At 35.4% G+C, this 24761-nt stretch overlaps 1 protein-coding gene across 2 annotated transcripts in view; it reads left to right on the top strand.

The window, feature by feature from the left end:
- RSRC1 (arginine and serine rich coiled-coil 1) overlaps nt 1-24761 on the top strand; it is a 452228-nt gene that overhangs the window by 183995 nt on the left and 243472 nt on the right. For both annotated transcript variants that reach the window (XM_055410889.2, XM_055410879.2), the window contains exon 5: nt 14986-15022. In XM_055410889.2, coding sequence (XP_055266864.1) covers nt 14986-15022 — 37 coding nt within the window. The remainder of the gene's footprint in view (nt 1-14985; nt 15023-24761) is intronic.

Here is a 24761-nt window from a genome sequence, read left to right as displayed (position 1 = left end):
GTAATGTCTCTGCTTTTTAATATGCTATCTAGGTTGGTCATAACTTTCCTTCCAAGGAGTAAGCGTGCTTTAATTTCATGGCTGCAGTCACCATCCGCAGTGATTTTGGAGCCCAAAAAAATAAAATCTGACACTGTTTCCACTGTTTCCCCATCTATTTCCCATGAATTGATGGGACCAGATGCCATGATCTTAGTTTCCTGAATGTTGAGCTTTAAAGCAACTTTTTCACTCTCCTCTTTCACTTTCATCAAGAGGCTTTTTAGAGTGAATGTAAAAATCAGTCAAAATCCCACTGCTAAATATTCTTAACATTTTAGTTTATAACCTCTTCAGTTGAGTTCAGTTCAGTCGCTCAGTCGTGTCCAACTCTTTGCGACCCCATGAATCACAGCATGCCAGGCCTCCCTGTCCATCACCAAATCCCAGAGTTCACTCAAACTCATGTCCATCAAGTCGGTGATGCCATCCAGCCATCTCATTCTCTGTCGTCCCCTTCTCCTCCTGCCCCCAATCCTTCCCAGCATCAGAATCTTTTCCAGTGAGTCAGCTCGTCGCATGAGGTGGCCAAAGTATTGCAGTTTCAGCTTTAGCATCAGTCCTTCCAATGAACACCCAGGATTGATCTCCTTTAGAATGGACTGGTTGGATCTCTGCAGTCCAGGGACTCTCAAGAGTCTTCTCGAACACCACAGTTCAAAAGCATCAATTCTTCGGCGCTCAGGTTTCTTCACAGTCCACCTCTCCTCACATCCATACATGACCACTGGAAAAACCATAGCCTTGACTAGATGGACCTTTGTTGGCAAAGTAATATCTCTGCTTTTTAATATTCTATCTAGGTTGGTCATAACTTTTCTTCCAAGGAGTAAGCGTCTTTTAATTTCATGGCTGCAATCAGCATCTGCAGTGATTTTGGAGCCCAAAAAATAAATTCTGACACTGTTTCCACTGTTACCCCATCTATTTCCCATGAAGTGATGGGACCTCTTAGTTACATATAGATTCACATACATATGTACTGGTAGACATGCATGTATAAACTTTTTTTTAAACAATTCTAACATTATGCTATGCTGTAATAGGCTCTGTTTAAAAACTCAGTATACCATAAGAACATTTTCATGGAAATACTTAACTGCATCATAATTTTTATTGACTATCCAGTTTTCTGTTATTTGAATATTATCATGCTTTCTGTCATAATTTGGCACTATTGGGCATTTAATTTATTCCAAATTTGTTGTTTCAGTGTTGTTTTTTGTCTTATGTTAAACACAATGGAGTGATTAGTTTCTTGTGACTCTGCTTTGGGATACTGCACAGTACTGCACAATATTACTACAATGGATACAACATTGAGATAAGCCCAGAGATGTAGAACTATCAGGTCAAAGGCTTTACATGTATTAATGAAAACATGAAACATTTTCCTATTTTCCTCTGAAAAATTTTTATTATTTTCTGCTCTCACAGATAACATATAAGGTTCCTGATTCCCCGTACCTTTGCCGACAATAAAAACATTGTCATTTGTTTTTGTCTTTGCTTGTTTCCTATGTGAAAAATGGCATGTAGTTTTATCTTGTAGATTGTGCACTATAATATTTCCCTGAATGTTAGCCATTTATATAGATTTTTCTTTTTGTGAATATTGTGAGAATTCAATGAAATTGTAAGTTTAAACGATAAGGCTTAGCACTTGGTATATATTATCCTGTTATTAAGGATCAATGTTCTTTTTTACTTAAATCCTCACTCCTTTGTATCTCCTTTCCCTGTCATGGTGCTAGTAGGAGAATACTGTAAAATCTTGTTTCATTATTAAGGTTATTGTTTTTACAAAAGACAGTAATAAATTATCTCTTGATTGAATTTTGTGCAGTGATCTTGGGGTGCCTGGTTTCACATTTGTCTTTTAATAGCTGAAGTGTGTATGATGTGATCTATTTCACCTCTCTAAGCCTCAGTTATCTCATCTATAGAGTAGGGGTAACAATTTTCTCTCTTTATAATAAAAGTTACTCTTACAGGTTTCAAATCGCTAATTGATGTAAAGCACTTAGTACAGTGCTAGGCACATGCTGTCAGTATTTTCTTCAGTTCAGTTCAGTCGCTCAGTCGTGTCCGACTCTTTGCGACCCCATGAATCACAGCACGCCAGGCCTCCCTGTCCATCACCAACTCCCAGAGTTCACTCAAACTCATGTCCATCAAGTCGGTGATGCCATCCAGCCGTCTCATTCTCTGTCGTCCCCTTCTCCTCCTGCCCCCAATCCTCCCCAGCATCAGAGTCTTTTCCAGTGAGTCAACTCTTCGCATGAGGTGGCCAAAGTATTGCAGTTTCAGCTTTAGCATCAGTCCTTCCAGTGAACACCCAGGACTGATCTCCTTTAGAATGGACTTGCTAGATCTCCTTGCAGTCCAAGGGACTCTCAAGAGTCTTCTCCAACACCACAGTTCAAAAGCATCAATTCTTCGGCCTCAGCTTTCTTCACCGTCCAACTCTCACATCCATACATGACCACTGGAAAAACCATAGCTTTAACTAGACGGACCTTTATTGGCAAAGTAATGTCTCTGCTTTTTAATATTCTATCTAGGTTGGTCATAACTTTCCTTCCAAGGAGTAAGCGTCTTTTAATTTCATGGCTGCAATCAGCATCAACAGTGATTTTGGAGCCCAAAAAATAAAGTCTGACACTGTTTCCCCATCTATTTCCCATGAAGTGATGGGACCAGATGCCATGATCTTTGTTTTCTGAATGTTGAGCTTCAAGCCAACATTTTCACTCTCCTCTTTCACTTTCCTCAAGAGGCTTTTGAGTTCCTCTTCACTTTCTGCCATAAGGGTAGTGTCATCTGCATATCTGAGGTTATTGATATTTCTCCCAGCAATCTTGATTCCAGCCCTTCTTCCAGCCTAGCGTTCCTCATGATGTACTCTGCACATAAGTTAAATAAGCAGCGTGACAATATACAACCTTGACGTACTCCTTTTTCTACTTGGAACCATTCTGTTGATCCATGTTCAGTTCTAACTGTTGCTTCCTGACCTGTATACAGGTTTCTCAAGAGGCAGGTCAAGTGGTCTGGTATTCCCATCTCTTTCAGAATGTTCCACAGTTTATTGTGATCCACACAGTCAAAGGCTTTGGCATAGTCAATGAAGCAGAAATAGATGTTTTTCTGGAACTCTCTTGCTTTCTCCATGATCCAGCGGATGTTGACGATTTGATCTCTGGTGCCTCTGCCTTTTCTAAAACCTGCTTGAACATCTGGGAGTTCACGGTTCACATATTGATGAAGTCTGGCTTGGAGAATTTTGAGCATGACTTTACTAGCATGTGAGATGAGTGCAGTTGTGTGGTAGTTTGAGCATTCTTTTGCATTGCCTTTCTTTGGGATTGGAAGAAAATACTAAGATCAGTTTACTTATTAATAAATAATGATCAAGGATTTGAGTACCAAGAAATGCAAAGAATTCTTTAGGAAATGGCAAATTGTTTGATTTGAGGAGAATCTTGAATTATATGCTGAAGAGTTTAATACTGTAGTTTTATTTGCTAACACTATTAGGTGCTTACCAGATTAAAATCATAGATTAGTTTTTTGTTTCCTTTTAGAGTATCAGTCTGGTTACAAAGGAAAACATCAGAGGGAAGAGAAAAAAGCATCAAACGACTTTAATAATTGAATAAACAATTTTGAGTTATTGAAAGTTTGCTTTTCTCAGGAAAAATAAATGTGATGCATTTTCTCTTAGTTTTAGCCTTTGAAGATGTTAGTAGAATACTTATATGTGTTTGTTATCATCTATTTAGAATTGTTTACTGTTTACACATATAAGTAGATTTTGCTTTTAGGAAGCTTTTGGAACATTAGTTTATGATAAAGAACTTTCTTTAAAGTAGAAATTTATATTTAATTGTATTTATTATAAATGATAACTATATTTAAATATAAATTAATATTTAACAAATAGAGTAGATAAATTTATTTAGGCTTAAGTTCTAGAGGTGAAATATACTGATTTATTTGCCCTTTTAAAAATTATTTACGTTAGTCCTGCAAGAGGAATAAAGATAACATAAAATTCATAAATAATTTTTAAAATCTCACGATCAATTATCCTTTTTTTACACCGTCATTTTATTTAGAATTAGAAATAAGAAACAATGCAAGTTTCTAAGAGTAGTGGATATGTTAACCTGTTGTAGTTTTATGAACAGAATAGTATGTAAACAGTAAAAATATTATATATAAACATTTATTGATACTTCAACAGCTGTTTATAGTATATAATTAAGTGATGAAAAAATTTAAGCTATGTAAGTACATAATAAACCAATGACTATTCCATACTTGTAAGAAAATAAATGTATTTGTTTGCTTATATAAGATGGGAGGGAAAAACTAAAACATGTTGAGGTATTATCTTGGTTGATAGGATGTCATGTGACTTTTAGTTTCTTCTTCATTAGAACCAGATGTGATTTTTAATTTCTGTATAATAATCATTGTTATTTGTGGGACTGCTAGTCCATACGGCACCTTTGCCTAATCGGAAAAGCCATCCTTTCTGATGAATGCAGCACCGCACCGGAATGCACTGCTTGGCCGGGGCATATAGCTTTTAGCTTCTACTGCCCCGTTTGGTTTTTCTTTTCCTCCCACATAATGAGCAACATACACAATTGTACATAATACCCCTGAAAACTTACATATAAAAATTACTTAAAATTGAAGATGAAAAGAAATATATAACCTTTTAATGCATCTATTCTGGGTAGGCTGTTCTCCTTACTTGACCTCTAACAGATCACGTGGGACCTTTGGGCTTGTTCTTCCTGCCTCTTTTCTGCTTACCCACTTTGCTCAAATGAAATTAATCCTTCAGGATCCTGCTAAAATTACCCCTCGTCTTTGAAATATTTTCCAACCACTCTAACACACATGACTGTTTCTCTTCTAAATTTCTCATGAACCAGGTCAAGCACATGGGTTGAAAGGGGTGGTGGCAAGCAAGTTGCATCTCACTTGCTCACTGCAGACAATTGGCAGTGACTCCTTAGAGCACAGTGTTAAGAATGATTCTTGAACTACATCTGGCTTCAGTGGGAAAGAGGTTTGCCACTGATTGAGAGCCTTAGTCCTGCATATGGAAATAGCACATAGGTAGCACGTTCACATGCATTTTCCTTGCCTGGCTTAGACGTTAGCTATTTCATGTATTCACCTTGGTTTGACATTATGGATTAAAAATCCAAGGTACTTTTCATCGATAATGTTTGTTTATTTTGTTGTTATTGTTTTTATAATCCACTTAGAATTTATCATAGCTTCCTTGGTGGTTCAATGGTTAAAGCATCTGCCTGCAATGCGGGAGACCCAGATTCTATCCCTGGGTAGGGAAGTTTCCCTGGAGAAGGAAATGGCAACCCACTCTAGGATCCTCGCCTGGAGAATCCCATGGACGGAGGAGCCTGGTAGGCTACAGTCCACGGGGTCGCAAAGAGTCAGACATGACTGAGCGACTTCACTTTCACTTTCTTTCACTTTAGAATTTATCATGGGGCCTAAGTAAGGTATGAGGGTACTCAGTAAGTATATTTCATTTGCTCTTCTTTCATTCTCAATGTTCAGTTCTTTTTCTAGTATAAATTTCCCTTGGTCTGAAGCACTTTCTTTAGCAGTTTTTTAAATATCAGATCTACTTGTGATGAATTCTCTTAGTTTTTCTTCATCTGAGACTGTTGTTTAGACAGTAACTTGGAAAATATGAAAACCTCTTTTCTTTCTCATGTAGGCCTTTTTGTGACATCCCGAAACTGTTTATCTGAATAAATGTAACTTACAGTACATACCAATTTAAGTGTTACAGCTTCCCATTGGAATAAACTGTGTGTGTATCCTAAGTCCTCAGCTGTTTAATATGTTTAAACTTGTCCTGATATAATGGATGCTCAGTAATATTTGTGAAACTAATTAAATACTTTTAAAAAGAGAATAGTACACATAAAATTCAGTAACTATAGTACACTGTTTGTGTAAATGATTTATAAATTCTAGAGCAAATTTATTATAAATAATAATTGGTCAGATCAGTAACTACTTGTAAAATACAAATGTTTGAAAACTACCGTTATGCTATCTGGTCACCTAAGAATATATATTTGAAAAAGTGAAAAGTGAAAGTGAAGTTGCCCGGTCATGTCTGACTCTTTGCGACCCCATGGACTGTAGCCTACCAGGTTCCTCCATCCATGGGATTTTTCAGGCAAGAATAGTGGAGTGGGTTGCCATTTCCTTCTCCTATATATTTATATAGGAGACATGGGCTGCTCAAGGGCAGCCATGTCCTCACAGGCCTCAGAAAACTCTCCTTCCTCCATGCCCTCACCCACATACCAGTGAACAAAGGCACACTTGTCATATATCAGATCAAACTTGTGGTCCAGGTGAGCCCAGGCCTCAGCAATGGCTGTGGTGTTGCTCAGCATGCACACAGCTTGCTGTACTATGGCCAGGTCTCCACCAGGTACCACAGTGGGAGGCTGGTAGTTAATGCCAACCTTGAAGCCAGTGGGGCACCAGTCCACAAACTGGATGCTGTGCTTGGTCTCCTATATATTTATATATATATATATATAAAAAATATATATTCAGATCCACTAATTTTCAAGGTATTTTCCAATCAGGAGAAAAGTACTGAGAATTCTAACCAAACCTAGTAAGTTGAATCTGAGAATTTCAGGAAGATCTTCTTGGAACTTGGTGATATTCTGTATTTTTTTTATTGGGGTTAAAAATATTTTTAAAATTAGGTTATTAAGAAATTATTTCTGCTTACTTTCTTCAGTGTACTTTTAAATTCTGCTTCCATTCAAAGAGATCAGGATAGAAGAATGTACTTATGTCAAGATATAGATGGCACTTTTATTGGATGCTGTCCATTGGGCCAAGCTGTTTTTGTGTATTTATTTGAAAAGTAGACTGCCTTTCATTTGTAAGTATTAACAGTTGAAATAGATTTTTTGGTGGTTAAAAAAGCTAACATCTATAAAGGTATTTCTTGATTTTGAAAGTGAAATGTGGTCCATTAATCTGTCATACTGAACCAGTAATTATTGAATGCTGGTATATGCATGCTGATTATCTTCAATCCTTGATTTGAATTTAAGAATGGCAAATTAGAAAAGATATATATCCTGACAAAGTTATTTAGTTAAGCAGTAGAGTTGGATTTTGAACCCTGTTTTTCTTAAATTTATAATATTACCAGATTTTTCATTAATAACATCTGATACTAACAGAAAAGGTCTTATACATGTAAAAACGTGTTATTATTTGAGATAGATGTAGATATGTTTATAACGTATAACTCAGGCTTTTAAAAACCTTGACTGCCATTATAAAAAGAAAAAAAAAAACCCAGCTCACATAGATTTTTGCTTTATGTGAGAGTACAAAGTTAGCTGTGATCTTATTTCTTATAGTTGTAGAAAACTACAGCATAATAATCTTTTAAATGTGGATAATATGCTTAGTTCATAACCAAAAACCTATGAAAACCTTATTACTTAAGTTAAACTGTTTTTCACAATTATTGTATGTATGCATATTTTATGTGGGTTAATACATGTACATTACTGATTATAAATACATTTAATCTTTTATTTCTTGGTGAATGAAATGAGACTTTCATGCTACTTTATTTAGTTACATGTATTATAGTTTCTATTTTGTAATAGATACTCACTGATTTTTGGCTTGCTTTCTGAAATGGTTTTGGTTTATATTTTATTTTGTTATTTTTCTACTTCCCACCCAACCAGTTACTTTTCTTTTGGATGTCTTTCATTTAGTTTGTTATAAAATATTGCTTATATAAGTCAATTCATAATAGATTTTAGATTGGTTTAATAGGAGTGATGAGTAAAATTTACTAGGAGAAGCAAGCAATTAAAAATTTTTCTCCAGGTTCATAGTTTACAATTTTGATACAAAAGAGAATGTCATCATCAAATGGAATGTTGTTTTTTAAAAATAAATACTATTATTAATTGTGACTCCTTGACCAGATTCCCTTAGACCATTTTAAAACCCGAATCATTATTTTGGTGTAATTTGTTCTCACATTTTTTTTAAAGTGTTGATCCCTTCCTAGTAAGATAGATCTAAACAATCAGTCTATTTGTTTAGAAATTTCTTAAGAGTATAAGCTTTATAATAGCAATATCTAGATTTAGAGCATGTTTTCTTTGTCAGAATAATGAAATCTGTTTGCCACAAAGGTAAATCAGTAACTTTATTTTAATTTTATTCTTGTCTGCCATAGTGTGATTGATGCATGGCTCTTACTGGAAGGAGACCTAACATCAACACTGACAAGTGTCTCAAGGTTTATTTAGGACAACCTCAGCCTTGTCCCAGTTAGTTTCAAGTTGTCTGCCTCATACATGTTGAACCACTGCATTTCCTGCTTTAAAGCCTTGTGTTATGCCAACATAACTATCTGTGCTGCCTCAACTACAAATTGGATGAACAGCCCGTGACACTTTTTCAATATTATTACATTAAACCAAGTGGATTTTGATTGATAACCTAATATTCAACTAATGCAAAACATCAATCATGGCAAGTATATTAATTATTTAATATTGCAGTCTAATTCAGAAATCGATGTGCTGCATGAGGGGAAGGGAAACTCATGGTTCCCAGAAGATTTAAGACAGGGAATGATTAAAAAAAGACCTGCTGTACTCCTGTGTGTTAGTTCGATACAAATCTTTATTCATTTGCCAATAATCTCTTCCCATTTTCCACTTCAGGACCATTTTATCAGTTTTGAGACCTATAATTGAATTAAGTCTGCTTTCAGCACAGGGCAAAAGGAGTTGCACAAATATTGATGAAGTCATGACAGGGACAACCCAAGAGACAGACCACACTAAAGAGGACAGGCTTTATACCATTTGTTGCAAGATCCTTCAGTCAATGTCTTGAATCTTACCTCTCTATTAAAAAAAATAAAATGTTTTAGCCTTTTGGAACCACTCTTAAAGACTTTTGTGTTTATCACAGTAACAGATTTATATAGCATATTACAATATATAGTGTACTTTCATATACTTTATCTTGCTTATTTTTTCACAGCCACCCTATGTGTTAGGTAAAACAAGAGTTAAAAAATCTGCACATCATAGGTGAACCATTTGAGCTTCAGAGAAGTTGGATTATTATCCAAGCTCATTCAACTGTTTTGTTGTAGAACTTAGATTTAAGATATTTTACTTCTAGAACTGGTATTATACATCATGCTCTCTCATGTAGTATTTATGTACTCATTATGGTTTATCTGTGTTATTTTGAGATCACCACCCTTCCTTGTAAGACTAAGCAAAACTGATTTTCATGAAGAATTTGTTGAAACTTTGGTGTCCCAAGCTATGATACATATTAAGCTTTACAAATATTCAAACCTTCAAGATATAAATGAAAACGTCTTGTTCTGTTATGGGGCTGGCCTGGTAGCTCAGCTGGTAAAGAATCTGCCTGTGTAGCAGGAGACCCCGGTCTGATTCCTTGGTCGGGAAGATCCACTGAAGAAGAGATAGACTACCCACTCCATTATTCTTGAGCTTCCCTGATGGCTCAGCTGGTGAAGAATCTGCCCACAATGCTGGAGACCTGGGTTCGATCCCTGGGTTGGGAAGATCCCCTGGAGAAGGGAAAGGCCACCCACTCCAGTATTCTGGCCTGGAGAATTCCATGGACTGTATGGGGTTGCAAAGAGTCAGACACGACTGAGCAGCATTCACTTTCATTGTCACTTGATCTGTTATATTCTTTACTTGAAGAGAATGGCCTTCTTCGGTGTGTGTATTTATGTGTATACACGTGTATATAGCAAAATATATACATATCAAAATATATATATAGCAAAATATATACATATCAAAATATATATATAGCAAAACATATACATATCAAATAAATGTATACATATATGCAGGGGTGGTGGTTTAGGCGCTAAGTTCTGTCCAACTCTTGTGACCCCATGGACTGTAGCCTGTGAAGCTCCTCTGTCCATGGTATATCCCAGGCAAGAATATTGGAGTGGGTTGCCATTTCCTTCTCTAGGGTATCTTCCCAACCTAGGAATCGAACCCAGGTCTCCTCATTGCAGGTGAACTCCTGCACTGCAGGTGGATTCTTTACCAACTGTGCCACAAAGTGGCTTAAATGTATTTTGTCATGAAAGTCACTAACCCAACTTTGTTTTGGTTTGTGTTTGCCTGGTTATCTCTTTTTTGGAAACTGTTGTGAATCCTTTTTGTCTCATGTCTCTTGTAAATCGCACATCCCTAGATTTGTTTTACACCCAATCTAAGAATCTTCTCTGGTATTTTTGTTAGATGACCTTTCTTTAGTTTTCTTTTTAGTCACTGATTACTGATATTGAAGTAATTACTATGTTCCATGCCAGACTTCACTTGCCTTATTTTGCTTGCTTGCTTCTTCCTGAATTTTTTTCTCTTCTTATTGTATTCCTCAGAACTTTTTTCATATAATGTCTTTGTATAGTGAATTTCCTAAGACTTTGTATGCTGAATATTTCTTTATTTTTCCTTTAATTTAAATAATAGTTATTTGTTGAATATTAATTCTAGGTTCACAGCTTTTTATTCACTTTCTCTTGGAAGCTTACACTCCATTGTCTGGCATTAGTGTTAAGTAATCTGATGTCAGTGCTAATCTTTTATAGAGGAGTGTGCTTTTTCTTTCTGGAAACTTTTAAACTTTTCTCTTGATCTATAATAGTATAGCCTTAATTATCTTTATATAATACTTTGCTGTGATTTTTCTTTAATTCTCCTGTTCACTGCTGTATGTACCCTTTCAGTCTAAGATTTGAGTATTTCTATATCTAGGAAATTTGTGTCACTGTTTCTTCAAATACTTATTCCCTTTTATTTTGTCTTTGCTTTCCTTCTAGGGTTCTTATTATATAGATGATCATAATTCTACTCCTGTTCTTAATTTTACTCTTGTTTGTTCTTTCATACCTCTCCTATGGCCTTCTAGGAGAGTTCTTTCCCAGTGTTCTAGCTCACTAATTCATTCTTGGTCTGTAGTTATTGTGCTTTCAGTTCACCCTCTGGGTTGCTTATTTCAAACTATTGTATTTCTAATACTCATTATCTCATATTGATTATTTTTTATAACCATTTTTTATATTTAATTTCTAAAAATCTTCCCCTATCTTTGAATATGTTATTATACTTATATTCTGGCTCAGTCTGTTTTCTCTGTATGAAGTTACTTTCTTTGTTGTTTTTCTGTTATGTTTAAGAACACCTCAGAGTTCTTAAAAATTTGCCTTGTGGATGTCTCCTTTATTTCCTTGCAACATTCAGCTGCCTTGGCTAGTAATTTTAATCTAAGGGTAGGGGTAAAAGTCTAGGCTCTAGCTTATGCTTATCCAGATTAATTGTTCTACTGTGGCCTCAATCAACCACTTTTTCCCCATAGTGTCCTCCTGCTTTTTAAAAAACAACCCAAAACAAAGCAAAGCAAAACAACCACCCACTATCTACCACACACATACACAAAACTCCCAATACTGTTCTCCCAAACAACCCCTCACTGTTGCAGTTGCCTTGGTTCTTTGAGTGTTATGGGTAGGGCTGGGTAGATCTACCCAGGGGGGCTTCCCAGGTGGTGCAGTGATAAAGAATCTGCCCACCAATGCAGGAGATGCAAGAGATGTGGGTTCGATTACTGGGTTGGGAAGATTCCCTCAAGTAGGAAATGGCAACCCACTCTAGTATTCTTGCCTGAAAAATTCCATGGACAGAGGAGCTTGGTGGGCTACAGTCCAAAGTATGGGAATTTTGTGATGTGAATGCATGGGAAGAGTTCATTGCTTCATTTGTGAGAAACCTCCATAGGAGGTTTTGTTTAGATTGTAGTTTGTTATGGTATTTGCTACCACTTTCCACGTGGTATAGCTTTGACGAATAACAGAGGGGATTAAATTGGAGTTTAGTACCAAACCATACCATATAGTATACCATAGTATAGTATGTCATGGATTTTAAGAAGAAAATTGACATGATCAAGCTTAATTTTACAAAGATCTTGCTCTCTTATGGAGAATGAATTGACACAGGGCAAGGAAGGGGTCATTGAGGCCCATTAAGAAGCTTTGCAATAATCTGAGAGAGAAAAGATGATGGCCTAAAATAAGACATAGTTGTGAAGATAGAAAGAAGTGGTTAACACTAAATGTTAATTAAGAATGTTGGATAGCCAGGACCTTGTGGTTGATTATATTTGTTTATATTTGGTAGCGAAGGAAAGGGACACGTGTCAAGGAAGATGGTTAGTTTTCTTTCAGGTGTGTCATTCAAAATGTGTATTTCCTAAAATCATTTAATTTAAGGAATTCCTTGGAAACATAATGAAGCAATAGATAGCCAGTCTTTCTTTTTTATAGAATAGTTTCTTATCCTTGATTCCAAAATACAAATAACTCAGAAAACTGAGAGATTTTCCCTAAGTTTGTGATAAAGTCAGTTTACAGCAAAACCTACCCTTAAATGAAGCTGTTTATCATTTTTGTTTATCCCACTTGGTGTGGACATTCATATTTTCCTTTCAGAATTATTAATATGTATGATGATGAGATGCTGCTTCAAGTATTGCTGTCAGTGTTTTATGACATACACCGTCTGTACCTTATTACTTTTCTTAAAACCCCAAATATTCTTTGTTTGTTTGTTTTTCTTATTTTGTTTTTAAACTTTAGTGCTCAATTTATTAAATTCATATTCAACAAAACATTGAAAAAAACTTGAATATATAAACAATGCCAAATTTGATTAAACTGGCTTAAACATAAATACCAGTATAGCGGATCCTTTTGAACATTTCAAATAGTAGATAACACAGAGATAAATCCAATGAGTGTAAAGCATATCCATATACCAAAACAGAGTACCAAAAAAGTCCAAAATATTCCTATGAGACATGTCTAGCCTCAGTGGTTTCAGATAATAAATTATGGACTTCTACTTTGAATCTGAGCATTTTTGTTCTCTTATACTGCATTATTTTCCAATAAGAACCATGGTGTGAAAATGTACCCAAGGGGAAAAATGAAATAGATGTGAATTATATAGTATAAATATAACACTCTAACATAGATTGCTGAGTTCAGGAACAATGCAATGTATATAGTATGCTTCTGTTTGGGTTGAAAAGAAAAATAGAGGTGAAGCACACAGACACACACAGAAGTATGCACACACATGCATAGACTGTCTTTGGAAGGACAAATAAATAGCTAATATCAGTGATTGAGAACTAGGGGTGAGTGATAGGAAGATTTAATTTTGTTGTAGTATGCATACACACATACACAAACATATTACTGCATACACACACACATACAAACATATTACACTGTCAGATGTTTTACTGTGTGTATTATTATTTTTGTTTAAATTTTAAATTACACATTATAAGTTATATGAAAACTTCCTTGTCAACACTTAAAAATTCACCAGACTTCCAGCTCTAATAAATATATTAATCTTATAATAATAAAGGTAAAAATAATTATGTAGTTACTGGCCTGCTGTGACACGCCTTGTTGCAATCTATTTCTGTCATTTGTCATTAGAACTGTATCCAGAGAATGAGTTTCAGAAATCCTTAAATTTTAAAATGTTGATTATATAACATTGTGAGAAGCAGAAAAGAGAATGGCTAAAGAGGAGTACTAATCAGTAGACTGTGGAGTTTATTCCCAAGATGCCAGACTGGGCAGTGAAAGGAAACATTGGAAGTCACTAGTATAGTTTTCAAGCAGTTGCTCCAAAGGGAAAAGATAGGGAAATTTGAAAAAAGATTATATAACAAGGCAATATATTTGGCAAAAATCAATTGGAGACAAAATAAAGAGAAAAGAAATAACATTGGGACTCCTTCAGAGAAAAATAGTTGTGGGGAAAAGATTAAACATCATGAATGCAGTACTGTTGTAAGATGTTCCATAATTATTTTCTGCATTGTAGTAGAAGTATAATTTTGTGTTAAAGCAAATAAGGTATGGTGTTAATAATGGAATTAAAATACTGCTTGATCAGAGTGAGAATAGGGAAAGTCCATTTCTCACTAATAAATTAGCATTAACTGAAATCAGGAAAAACATCCAACTATTGCCATATTCCACCAAATGTGTATTTAAAGTATCTTTGCTACTTGTACAGTTATTTGTATTTTGTCTCATCAGCACTTTTTTTTTTAAGTGAAAAGCAAGAAATCAAGTACTTAAAATATATATTGTGATATTTGATGTTTGTGTTTTCATTGGTGATTAATTTTTCAATATTATAATTTTAGGTTCTGATTTATAGTGGGCACTAAGTTGATAAAATTAATGGCAGGAAAAAATTTATCAGCTGTGCACTGATAAATATTATTTTGTGCATATTCTTTGTATAAAAATGCACCTATTGATGGATGGGCATTTGATAAAGCAAATATAGTTAAATGTCAATTGTAGATGGTAGATAAAATGTCAGATCTAGGTGGTAGATAGAATCTGTATGTTTGAACATTTTCATAATAAATGTTAAAAAATAAACTAATGAAAAAGCTAATGTAAAATATAGTGTACAAATAGTAAAATGATAATATGTTTGATTTTTTTTTGTTGTTCTCTACTGACTTTGAAAAATCTGAAACATTTTATTAGACGAATATAAATTTTAGTGTTAATACTAATATTAGATATAAATAAATTATCTGTTCCTAAAGAAATTGTTCTGTCCTTAAAAACAGGGTTATTATGAACATTAGGACAGATATATGAAAAAATTACAGGGGTTTGTAAAATATTTTTGAAGTAAAGATAAATTATAGCAGATGAGGGTTTAACAAGTATTTTAAACTTTTATTCTTCTATTTTAGGGACTCTGGAAACATCAAAGCTGGATTAGAACATCTGGTAAGTTCTAATTTTCTCTTGAACATTTGCATCATCTTTGATATCTGCATTCTAAATGAACACTTTTGAATGAGCTTTGAATACCTTGTATTGAGAAAGTCAACCATTTCCCAAAGGGTCAGCTTACTGTTATTATGTGAAGGCACTTACATTTTCATTTATCTTATCATTTCAAGGGAATTAAATTTTTTTTAAATTACTTTTTTTTTTTTTGATGTAGAGATGAAATAAAATGGATGACAATCCTTGGATTGATGATTGCTTTAATTATAAACAAAAATGTTTGGTGTAGAATTTTTGGCATATCTTGATCTGACAAAAACAAGCTTGTGTTTTAAGAAAAAACAATCAAATATTGCATGCATAAATGTGGTATGTTTTAGCAATTTAACGGCTTTGAAAGAAGTGCACAGCTTTGTTTTTCCTAATGTCTTTGCTTTATGAATAATGCATTGGTTTAAACTATATTCAGTTTTAGAATATAAAATAATTGAGATGCAGAATTTTCGGTTTAAGTAAACATTTTTGAAGCACAAGTGAAATTCCAAGTGACTTAACATTAAAATCTGTCCATTGATCAAAAAGTTGGAAAACTGCTGTATTAGACCAGGTCCAAAATTCATTGAGCTCACCACATTGAGTGTTCATTACAACATTAAGTAGTTCATTTAAACAGAGCATTATAAAGTCATACTCTGGTTTCTGGTCAGATCCAAATGTTGAATAATTAATGATAGAGATTCTTTTGTAAATACAATCTAAGTACTTTTTTCATGCAAGACTTCATTCACCTATCATATTGTAGCTTTGTTAACTATTGATGTGCTTTTGTTCTGCTCACACAAGAGCAAATAGGAGCAGCTCTATTTTTATTTATAGCAGTTTTAGAGTTGAAAGAATTTTTGGTTTTTCTTTCACTAACTAAAGGAAACTGAGGAAATCTATACTTTTCCAAGTGATTAAATCATACTAAAAATTACAGATTAATTATTAGAAGCAGAACACAATAACCAAATTAGAAAAATTGAACTATGTATGTATTTCCAGATTAGAAGTAAATAAATAACATTGTTATTCTCATTATTAAAAATTATTTTTGAATCTTCATTTCGCACTTAATAGTACAGCATATGTTTAGGAGATACATATGGACATTGCAATAAAAATATTAATCTAAAATATCTAATGCCAGTATCAGTTGGCAGCTTATAACAAGGAAGAACAGTTAACATAGTGCCAATCTCTAGTAAATTATTATTTAATAAAAATACTTTATATTTATGTGATTCGTATTCATCAGTAAGCAAGTTAGATTCTTCCTTTGTTTACGTTTTATATTTTTTCATACTTAACTAGTATGAATTTGTTTTCAGTGACAATTTCTTGCATTTATACTCGACTTGTAATCTTGTGCAGCAGTGGTTTTCTAACTGCCCTGGGGTGCCAGGTTTTCTCCCCACAGCAAAGAGCACTCCAGGCTTCCACTGCCCATTTTAGCCAGAACAGTGCCCATTTTTAGATATTTTGTTTACTTTTAAACTTTTAAAATAAGATTTCATCTAAACAGAATTCTTCAACTATAGGTATTTTAAAGCCTTTGATGAAGTATAGCCACTTTTATTAATTAAAGTCAGGAGTAATGGTTTGTTAAATTATTATTTCCCATTCTTGACTCTTAAGTTATATTTACTTTTTATCTGAGTCATATACATCAAATGTATTTCAAAGATAATACATTTTAGGGATCAGAGAGCCAGGATTAATATAACAGGTAGTGGAAGGAGATGATTTTTAATGCATTTTACCTCAGTTATTCAAACTCTATAGCTTAACATTGTAAAATTGACCCACTGACTGTGAACTATTAACAACATTATAAATACATAGCATAATATCACATATATACATATATGTATTGCTTTATACGCTAATAATATTCAGTAAAGTTAATGATATTCTTTATAACTGTCTAAAAGGAAGTAAATGTAAGAAGTCATTGGTTAAGCGCTAGAGAAACCTGTCAATCCAGCAACTCTGGGCTTCTTAGGTTTGTTATCTCTTCACTTACCAGCTCAACAGTACTGCTAGCCCTTGCCTTCTAGCCCTTGTGCTCTTTCTTTGAATTGACTGTATGCCAAATACAGTTAGAAGTACAGATTCTAATAGATTGATTTTTAAATATATATGTAGTGTAAAAATAAAATGAGAAGAGCATCCCACACATTTAGAATTAGTTTCTTCTATTTATGTAGCCTTCTTCAGTCTTTTTCTTTCCAAATTTACTTCAATTGTCATAGAAAATTAGCATTGTCCTGAGAGAGGGTAGAATCCAGTACAAATTTAAATTTAGTTAAGAAAAATGACATATGAAGTATGTTATATTTACAAGGACACATACATAGTTGCCCTGTTCGTACTCTGTTTATGGGCTCTTCTTGATATATATAGTATCTGTAACCCTGGAAGGGAGAAAGCAGGTGTGAAGAGTAAGATGGATGGACTTTGTTTCCCTCAGACCTCTTCAGGGGTTGATTCATTTATTTGTCACAATCTCTCAAGCCCTGATTCAGTCTTTATTTCATTATTCCTTTCTATCTGTGTTGCCACCTTTTCCTGTGAACTGTCCAGCATGTCATTCTTAGCTTAAATTTCTTTTAGTATACTCCCCAATACCATTTTATTTATCTTCTCACACACTTGTCTACCATCCATAAAGACTATATATGGTTTAAATTCTAAACACAGTCTTTGAAGCTTGGTGCCCGGTGATCCATTGATAATTCTTGCCTGATGATTGAGAAAATGAGATTTTTCCAGCTTTACTACTCTCCTGTATTTAGGAGCCAGCATTCTACTATAAGGTCCCAGGTTTTATGTTTCTAGGAAGGTGTATGATCCATTGACTCAGTGGTAAGTAAAGAATCCACCAGCCAATGCAGAAAATGTGGGTTCAGTCCCTGGGTCAGGAAGATCACCTGGAATAGGAATTGGCAACCTACTCCCACAGTATTCTTGCCTGGGAAATCCCATGTACAGAGAAGCCTGATGGGTTACAGTCTAGAGGGTCTCTAAGAGTCAGACACGACTGAGCATGGATGTGCATTCTACTCTAAAGAAAAGCCCATCCTTCTTATTTTACTTTTCTTTTTACTGTGAGCAAAGACTCATGAACAGATTATTCAGTTACTTTTCTGATTTACTTTGTCACTCAGATTGTGCCAGATTTGTCCAGAGAGTCCTCTTTTGAGATGATTTCTGGGTCCTTTCGACATACTCTTTTTTTTTTTTTCCTAAGCACGTCCTCATTTTCTGATAAACATGTTTCAGGGTCATCTTATACCTTCCCTGTCCCACTCCCAAAGTCAGCCATTTCTTCAGATTCAGTTCAGTTCAGTCGTTCAGTCGTGTCCAACTCTTTGCGACCCCATGAATCACAGCACGCCAGGCCTCCCTGTCCATCACTAACTCCCGGAGTTCACTCAAACTCATGTCCATCGAGTCAGTGATGCCATCCAGCCATCTCATCCTGTGTCGTCCCCTTCTCCTCCTGCCCCCAATCCCTCCCAGCATCAGAGTCTTTTCCAGTGAGTCAACTCGTCGCAGATTACTGTATCTCATTTTCAAGGAGAATGGTATTTAGGAGTCAAGGTCTGGACATGTGATGTGCTCATTTTCTCTGGAACTTTCTTACTTCTAGGAACTTAGTCCTAGATTAGACAGATAAATAGAGGGAGGGAGGTTAGTACATAAATAGATAGTTTTAAGAACATATGAATCACACTGATGCCTCCAATTTCAATCCAAACCACAGAGTTCTTCCTTGCTCTCCCCCATTTCATATTTGTATTTATGTAGAGTGAGAATCCAGACTCCTATAGCACTAATATGTTTACCCATTTGCTCAATCATATAATATACATAAAATAGTTACAAAATCACTACAACTGTATCTTTTGAAAACAGACTTAATTAAAAGACTTCAAGATTTATTTGCAGTTTTTTCCCCTTGAGTATAGTTTAATCATTTGAAATATAGTCACATTCATTTGTTCCCATTTATGGGCTTCTCTTGTGGCACAGCTGATAAAGAATCCGCCTACAATGTGGGAGACCTGTGTTCGATCCCTGTGTTGGGAAGATACCCTGGAGAAGGAAAAGGCTACCCACTCCAGAATTCTGGCCTGGAGAATTCCATGGACTGTATAGTTCATGCGGTTGCAGAGTCAGACACTGCTGAACGACTTTCACTTCACTTCACTTCATATTTAATTTTAGGTGCCTTTGTTTCCATTCTTGTTGATTTAATTATGCTTGAATATCCATAAGGTTAACATGTTTTCAGAAGTCAAAATATTGTATACTCTGATATTCTCAGAGAGGTGTTACCCCCTTCCTTTCTAGCTATTCTCTATTTCTTGTATATAGCAAATTTTATTAATTTCTTGTTTGTACTTCCTATGCTTTTCATAAGATTAAGAATATATCCTGGTGACTCACAGTAAATAATAAGCCTGCGATGTGGGAGACCTCGGTTTGATCCCCAGGTCAGGAAGATCCCCTGGAGAAGGGAATGGCTACCCACTCAAGTATTCTTGCATAGATATCCCCTGGACAGAGGAGCTTGGTGGGCTACAGTCCATGGGGTTGCCAAAAAGTCAGCCACTACTTAGCCACTAAACAGCAACAGCAACTATATACTTATATGTATGTATTCCCATCTCTTCTTTCTTATAAAAAGCATATTGTATATATTTTTACTGTAATTTGCTCTTTTCACTCATTAGTATATCCTGGAAATTACTCCATAATTACTTGCATATCATTATATTTACTATGTTCTTTCTCTGTTTAGCTGTGGCTCCTATGTACAATATTCCCCAAGATCTTGCACATACCAAGCTGTTTTTCTGGAGTCTTGCCACTTGAATGACAACTTGGACTGGACATAAAATCCTTGGCTCACAGTTTTCTTTGACTTTCTTGAAATATTATCCTGCTTTTGATATCTCTGGTTTAGTTAAGTTCGGTTCAGTTGCTCAGTTATGAATGATTCTTTGCGACCCCATGGACTGCAGCACGACAGCCCTCACTGTCCATCACCAATTCCTGGAGTTTACTCAAACTCATGTCCATTGAGTCAGTGATACCATCCAACCATCTCATCCTCTGTCGTCCCCTTCTCCTCCCACCTTCAATCTTTCCCAGATTCAGGTATCCCAGATATCTCTGGTACCAGCCTTATATTTTTACCTTTATAGATTTTTATTTTATTTTTGTTTTTAATTCTCTCAATTGTTTTTCTGGTTTTATTCAGTATTTCTTATTAAGTTTTCATTGAGATTTATTCTTTTTTGTGTACTTTATAATGTATCCTTCATATCTGAAATATTTCCCCCTTACATTTATGTTTTTATTCTTTGAATGTCTGATTCTAGGTTTTCTTTCTATTATTTGTCCAAATGAGTCTTATGCTTTGTAATTGGTTTTAAGGGAAGAATTTTCATCTATTGTAATGTTTTAATCTGATTACTATGTCGGGGTGATTTTTATTTCTTTCCCTTCTTTTCCCTGCCTCCCTTTCTCCCTCCCTTCCTTCCCTTTAAAAATCCTAGATGTTTTGTAGACAGGGCTCCTGGTTTAAGGGTGCCATCTTCTGCAGTATATACTGTGCTTAGTCACTCAGTCATGTCCGACTCTTTGTGACCCCATGGACTGTAGCCCACCAGGCTCCTCTGTCCATGGAATTCTCCAGGCAGGAATAGTAGAGTGGGTTGCCATGCCCTCCTCCAGGGGATCTTGCCAACCCAGGGATCGAACCCAGGTCTCCTGCATTGTAAGTGTACTCTTTACTGTCTGAGCCACCAGGGAAAACCTTCCACAATACATTGAAGCATCATTCTCTAACAGATGATGATGGCAGGGAGGAAGGGGTTGGCATGGCTTTTTTCTTTTTAGCATTTTGTTTCTTACTACTTTCTTGCATGTTTTCTATTTACCTGATTTTCTCCCAGAAGCAGTGCTTCCTCAGGCTGCCTCTGGTTTCACTCATTTTCAAGCCCCTTTGCTCAAGTTAGTGCTCTGCTAACACCAGCTCCTGGGCCTGTGTTCACTATTTTGGCATTTTAGTGTTGCACTTTTTTTTTCCCTCAGGATGATTTTTGTTTTTATTTCCATTTATGTATTAAAACTGTTATCAGGGGCAATGGCAAGGGGAGGTGTCTTAGAAAACTTTTGCCTCAAAAAAGAAATCTATAATGAAAAATGTCAGAAATCAGTGTTCAATAGCACTTGAATCCTATGCAGTCCCCTGCAGTCCTCCTAGAGTGATCAGAATGGTCAGCAGAATTGAACACAAAACATCTCAGAGTTCAGTGTGAATATCAACTCAGAGACTTAGAGAAAATCATTGCTTACTATGTCATGTTTAGTTAGATTTTATAATGAACTTAAGGAAATAGTACTTTTTATTTGATGAAAAATCATATACAAATTAAAGACTTTCTGATGTGACCACAGTATGTATCTGTTAACACAGTAGGGTTGAAGGAGTGGAGGTAGGTGGTTATTAGGTGGTGATGTTGCTTCTGACTTGTTTTATTAATGATGTCCTTAACTGCGGACAATTGACTCTGAGTTCTCTGTTATATCAAAGGTAGCTGACTCCCTGTTTTTCTACCTCTTATGTTTTTAACTTCTGGATAATATAGTAAGTTGTAGCTCTTATTGAAATACTCAATGGGGGTTAAAATATTTTCTTTTTAGAGTCAAGTAGCTGACAGTCACATACATTTTTATTGTTACAATTATAAAAGTGTACAGGAGATAGAATCTTGTCATGTGATTATAGTATGGCTATTATTATTTTTTATTAGTAATCTATAAAAATAATGCTATCCTTTCCTCTTGGGAGAGGGCTTAAGGTCTGAATATATTGGGTTGAGCTAAATGAAAAATTGTCACTTTTTTTTAAGGTCAGAATAGTTTTGGGGGTTGTTTCTGACTTGAAAGAAGGACTGCTGTGCCATGTCTCCTTGGGCAGAGAATGAAGTGAATTATCCTGATCAGTATGATATTTCTAAAGCTTCCCTTGTTCTCTTTTCTAAAAAGTCAAATAACTGGAGATACGTAGGAGTCAGAGAACATGACCTAGGTCAGTGCCCCTCCATCTTTAATGTGCATATGAATCTCCTGTAGATACTGTTTAAATTCTAGGTCTGGGGTGGGGCTTAAGAGTCCACGTTTAGCAAGCTCCCGTTAGAAGGAAAGTTATGACCAACCTAGATAGCATATTAAAAAGCAGAGACGTTACTTTGCCAACCAAGGTCCGTCTAGTCAAGGCTATGGTTTTTCCCGTGGTCATGTATGGATGTGAGAGTTGGACTGTGAAGAAAGCTGATCGCCGAAGAATTGATGCTTTTGGACTGTGGTGCTGGAGAAGACTCTTGAGAGTCCCTTGGACTGCAAGGAGATCCAACCAGTCCATTCTAAAGGAGATCAATCCTGGGTGTTCATTGGAACGACTGATGATGAAGCTGAAACTCCAATACTTTGGCCACCTCATGCGTCGAGTTGACTCACTGGAAAAGAGTCTGATGCTGGGAGGGATTGGAGGTGGGAGGAGACGGGGGTGACAGAGAATGAGATGGCTAGATGGCATCACTGACTCGATGGACACGAGTTTGAGTGAACCGGGAGTTGGTGATGGACAGGGAGGCCTGGCGTGCTGTGATTTATGAGGTCGCAAAGAGTTGGACATGACTGAGCGACTGAACTGAACTGAACTGAACAAGTGAGGCTAATGCTGCTGGTCCAGCAAACACCAGAAAGAAAAGTACATTGAAAGGCATTGACTTGAAAGACAAGTGGGCAGGGAACAAGGCCCTTGAATCAGATGAAAAATCTAGATGTATCCCCCATACAGTCATGAGTATGATTCTGCAACCTATGAATGATTGGGAGAGACAGACACTCCATGGGTTTACACAAGGCCAAAATTTCATCATCTTACTACTCTGTGAGAGTTGCAGAGGGCCAGTTTTGTTTTTCTTTATTTGTGTTCTGGATATTAAGTTGTATATTTCAGAGCTAGAGCTGGGCACCAGAACTAATAATACCTTGTTCAGCTCTAGGTGGAAGGTTAAATAAGTGATGATAAATCTTTTAGTAAAATGGGTTATAAGTATTTACAACTTTAAGTGGGATTTGCTTTCTATTAATAGTTGAATAGCAAAAGAACTCTGGAGCCATACCTGTGGGTTTTTTCTCCCCACAGAGGTCTCATTTATGCTTCTTATATTGTATAACATTTGAGAGTGATGACCTACTTGTCCTTGTGGTCAGGCAACACAGTCTGGCCATTTTAAGTGTTGAAAAGCAACTGTCATTAATAGCTTGTTTAGCCCATCAGTGGTTTGTAGACTGTACTTGCTGCTTGCCAGAAATATAGGCAGGTCCATTGCTATTACATGCTCATCGATAGTACCGCATTCTAGTAAAAGCCCTTTTCTCTCTGTTTTAGGCTATTTTGCATAGAACTTGTAAATAAAATGGCTGTATTTCAGTTCACAATTTAGTAATTTTATTTACCAGAAGCATAAACACAGTTAATACATTATTATCATACTTTTGAAGATGCAGGCAGAGGTTTTGAAACCTCTTCTAAAGCAGAGGTTATGAACCCTGCTCATCCTTTGTCTATTACATTTTAAAATACCTGCCTTATTTTAATGTTTCACCACTGTGTTTTGAAAACGTTTTTGACATTTGTCTAAATGAGTTTGAGAACATAATTATCTCACAATGCACCGATGTTACCCATATACCATATATATTTATTAAACACTGATGAAAAACACCTATTATCTCATATACTATTTAAGGACTTCAATGTAGTAAATCCTTCCCCTCCCAGCGTTTTAATTTTTTTTCACCTAAGCCAATATATATTTGAGGTTTAGGGCAATTGTCTGTGTTAAAACAGATGCTTTCCTTAAACTGTGATTGTGAGATAAAACAGCATGAAGTTTTTCTTCTTTCTGGAAGATCAATTCCATAAATTTTTCTCTCTTTCCCTTTAACAAATAAATGTGTCCTATGAATATATGCAAATTAAAATACCTTTAAATATGGATTAAATGTTGATATCATGTTACTATCGTGATTTCTTGCTTTACAAGTCCTAAATCTGGGAACCAGCTCACATTTCAGTCCGAAGCAGTACCGTGCCAGTGATCCATTTCTCTGAAACATTTTGATCAGTTATAAGTTTATTAAAATTTGTTTCTGAAGTAAATGTTTAAAAAATATTATCTGATCATCCAAACAGCATGAACTTGAGCCCTTTTTCTGAGTCTGCCTTGAGCCTACCCTTACTCTGTCTCCTCTCTTCCAAAGAAAAATCTGTCAGTTGTTGTTGCATTTTAAAGACACAGTGGTTTTGTGGAAAATGGTAGCCAGTTGGCTTAAATAATAATAATAAAAAAAGAACAGATGACAATATGTCATGTAATTTTAATGATACTACTAGTAGTCTCAGATTTATATTTAACCTAGATAAAATTTATTTTCTGACCTTTATGCATGTGTGCTTATTAAAGCTTTCCAAAGTAGGACCAACTATTTTAAATGCATTAAATAACCCCTGCTTCCCATTATTCAAGAGCCTGAAAGTCAGGGTTTTTTGAAACCACAAGAGTAACTGACTATTGTATTCAGATATTTTTATTATTTTAGTTCTAGA

This window comes from Moschus berezovskii, chromosome 1 (assembly GCF_049115385.1).
Source record: "Moschus berezovskii isolate FMDL1 chromosome 1, NW_MosBer_1.0, whole genome shotgun sequence".
In the NCBI taxonomy this organism is placed as follows: domain Eukaryota; kingdom Metazoa; phylum Chordata; class Mammalia; order Artiodactyla; family Moschidae; genus Moschus; species Moschus berezovskii.
This window is presented reverse-complemented; position numbering and strand designations above follow the sequence as displayed.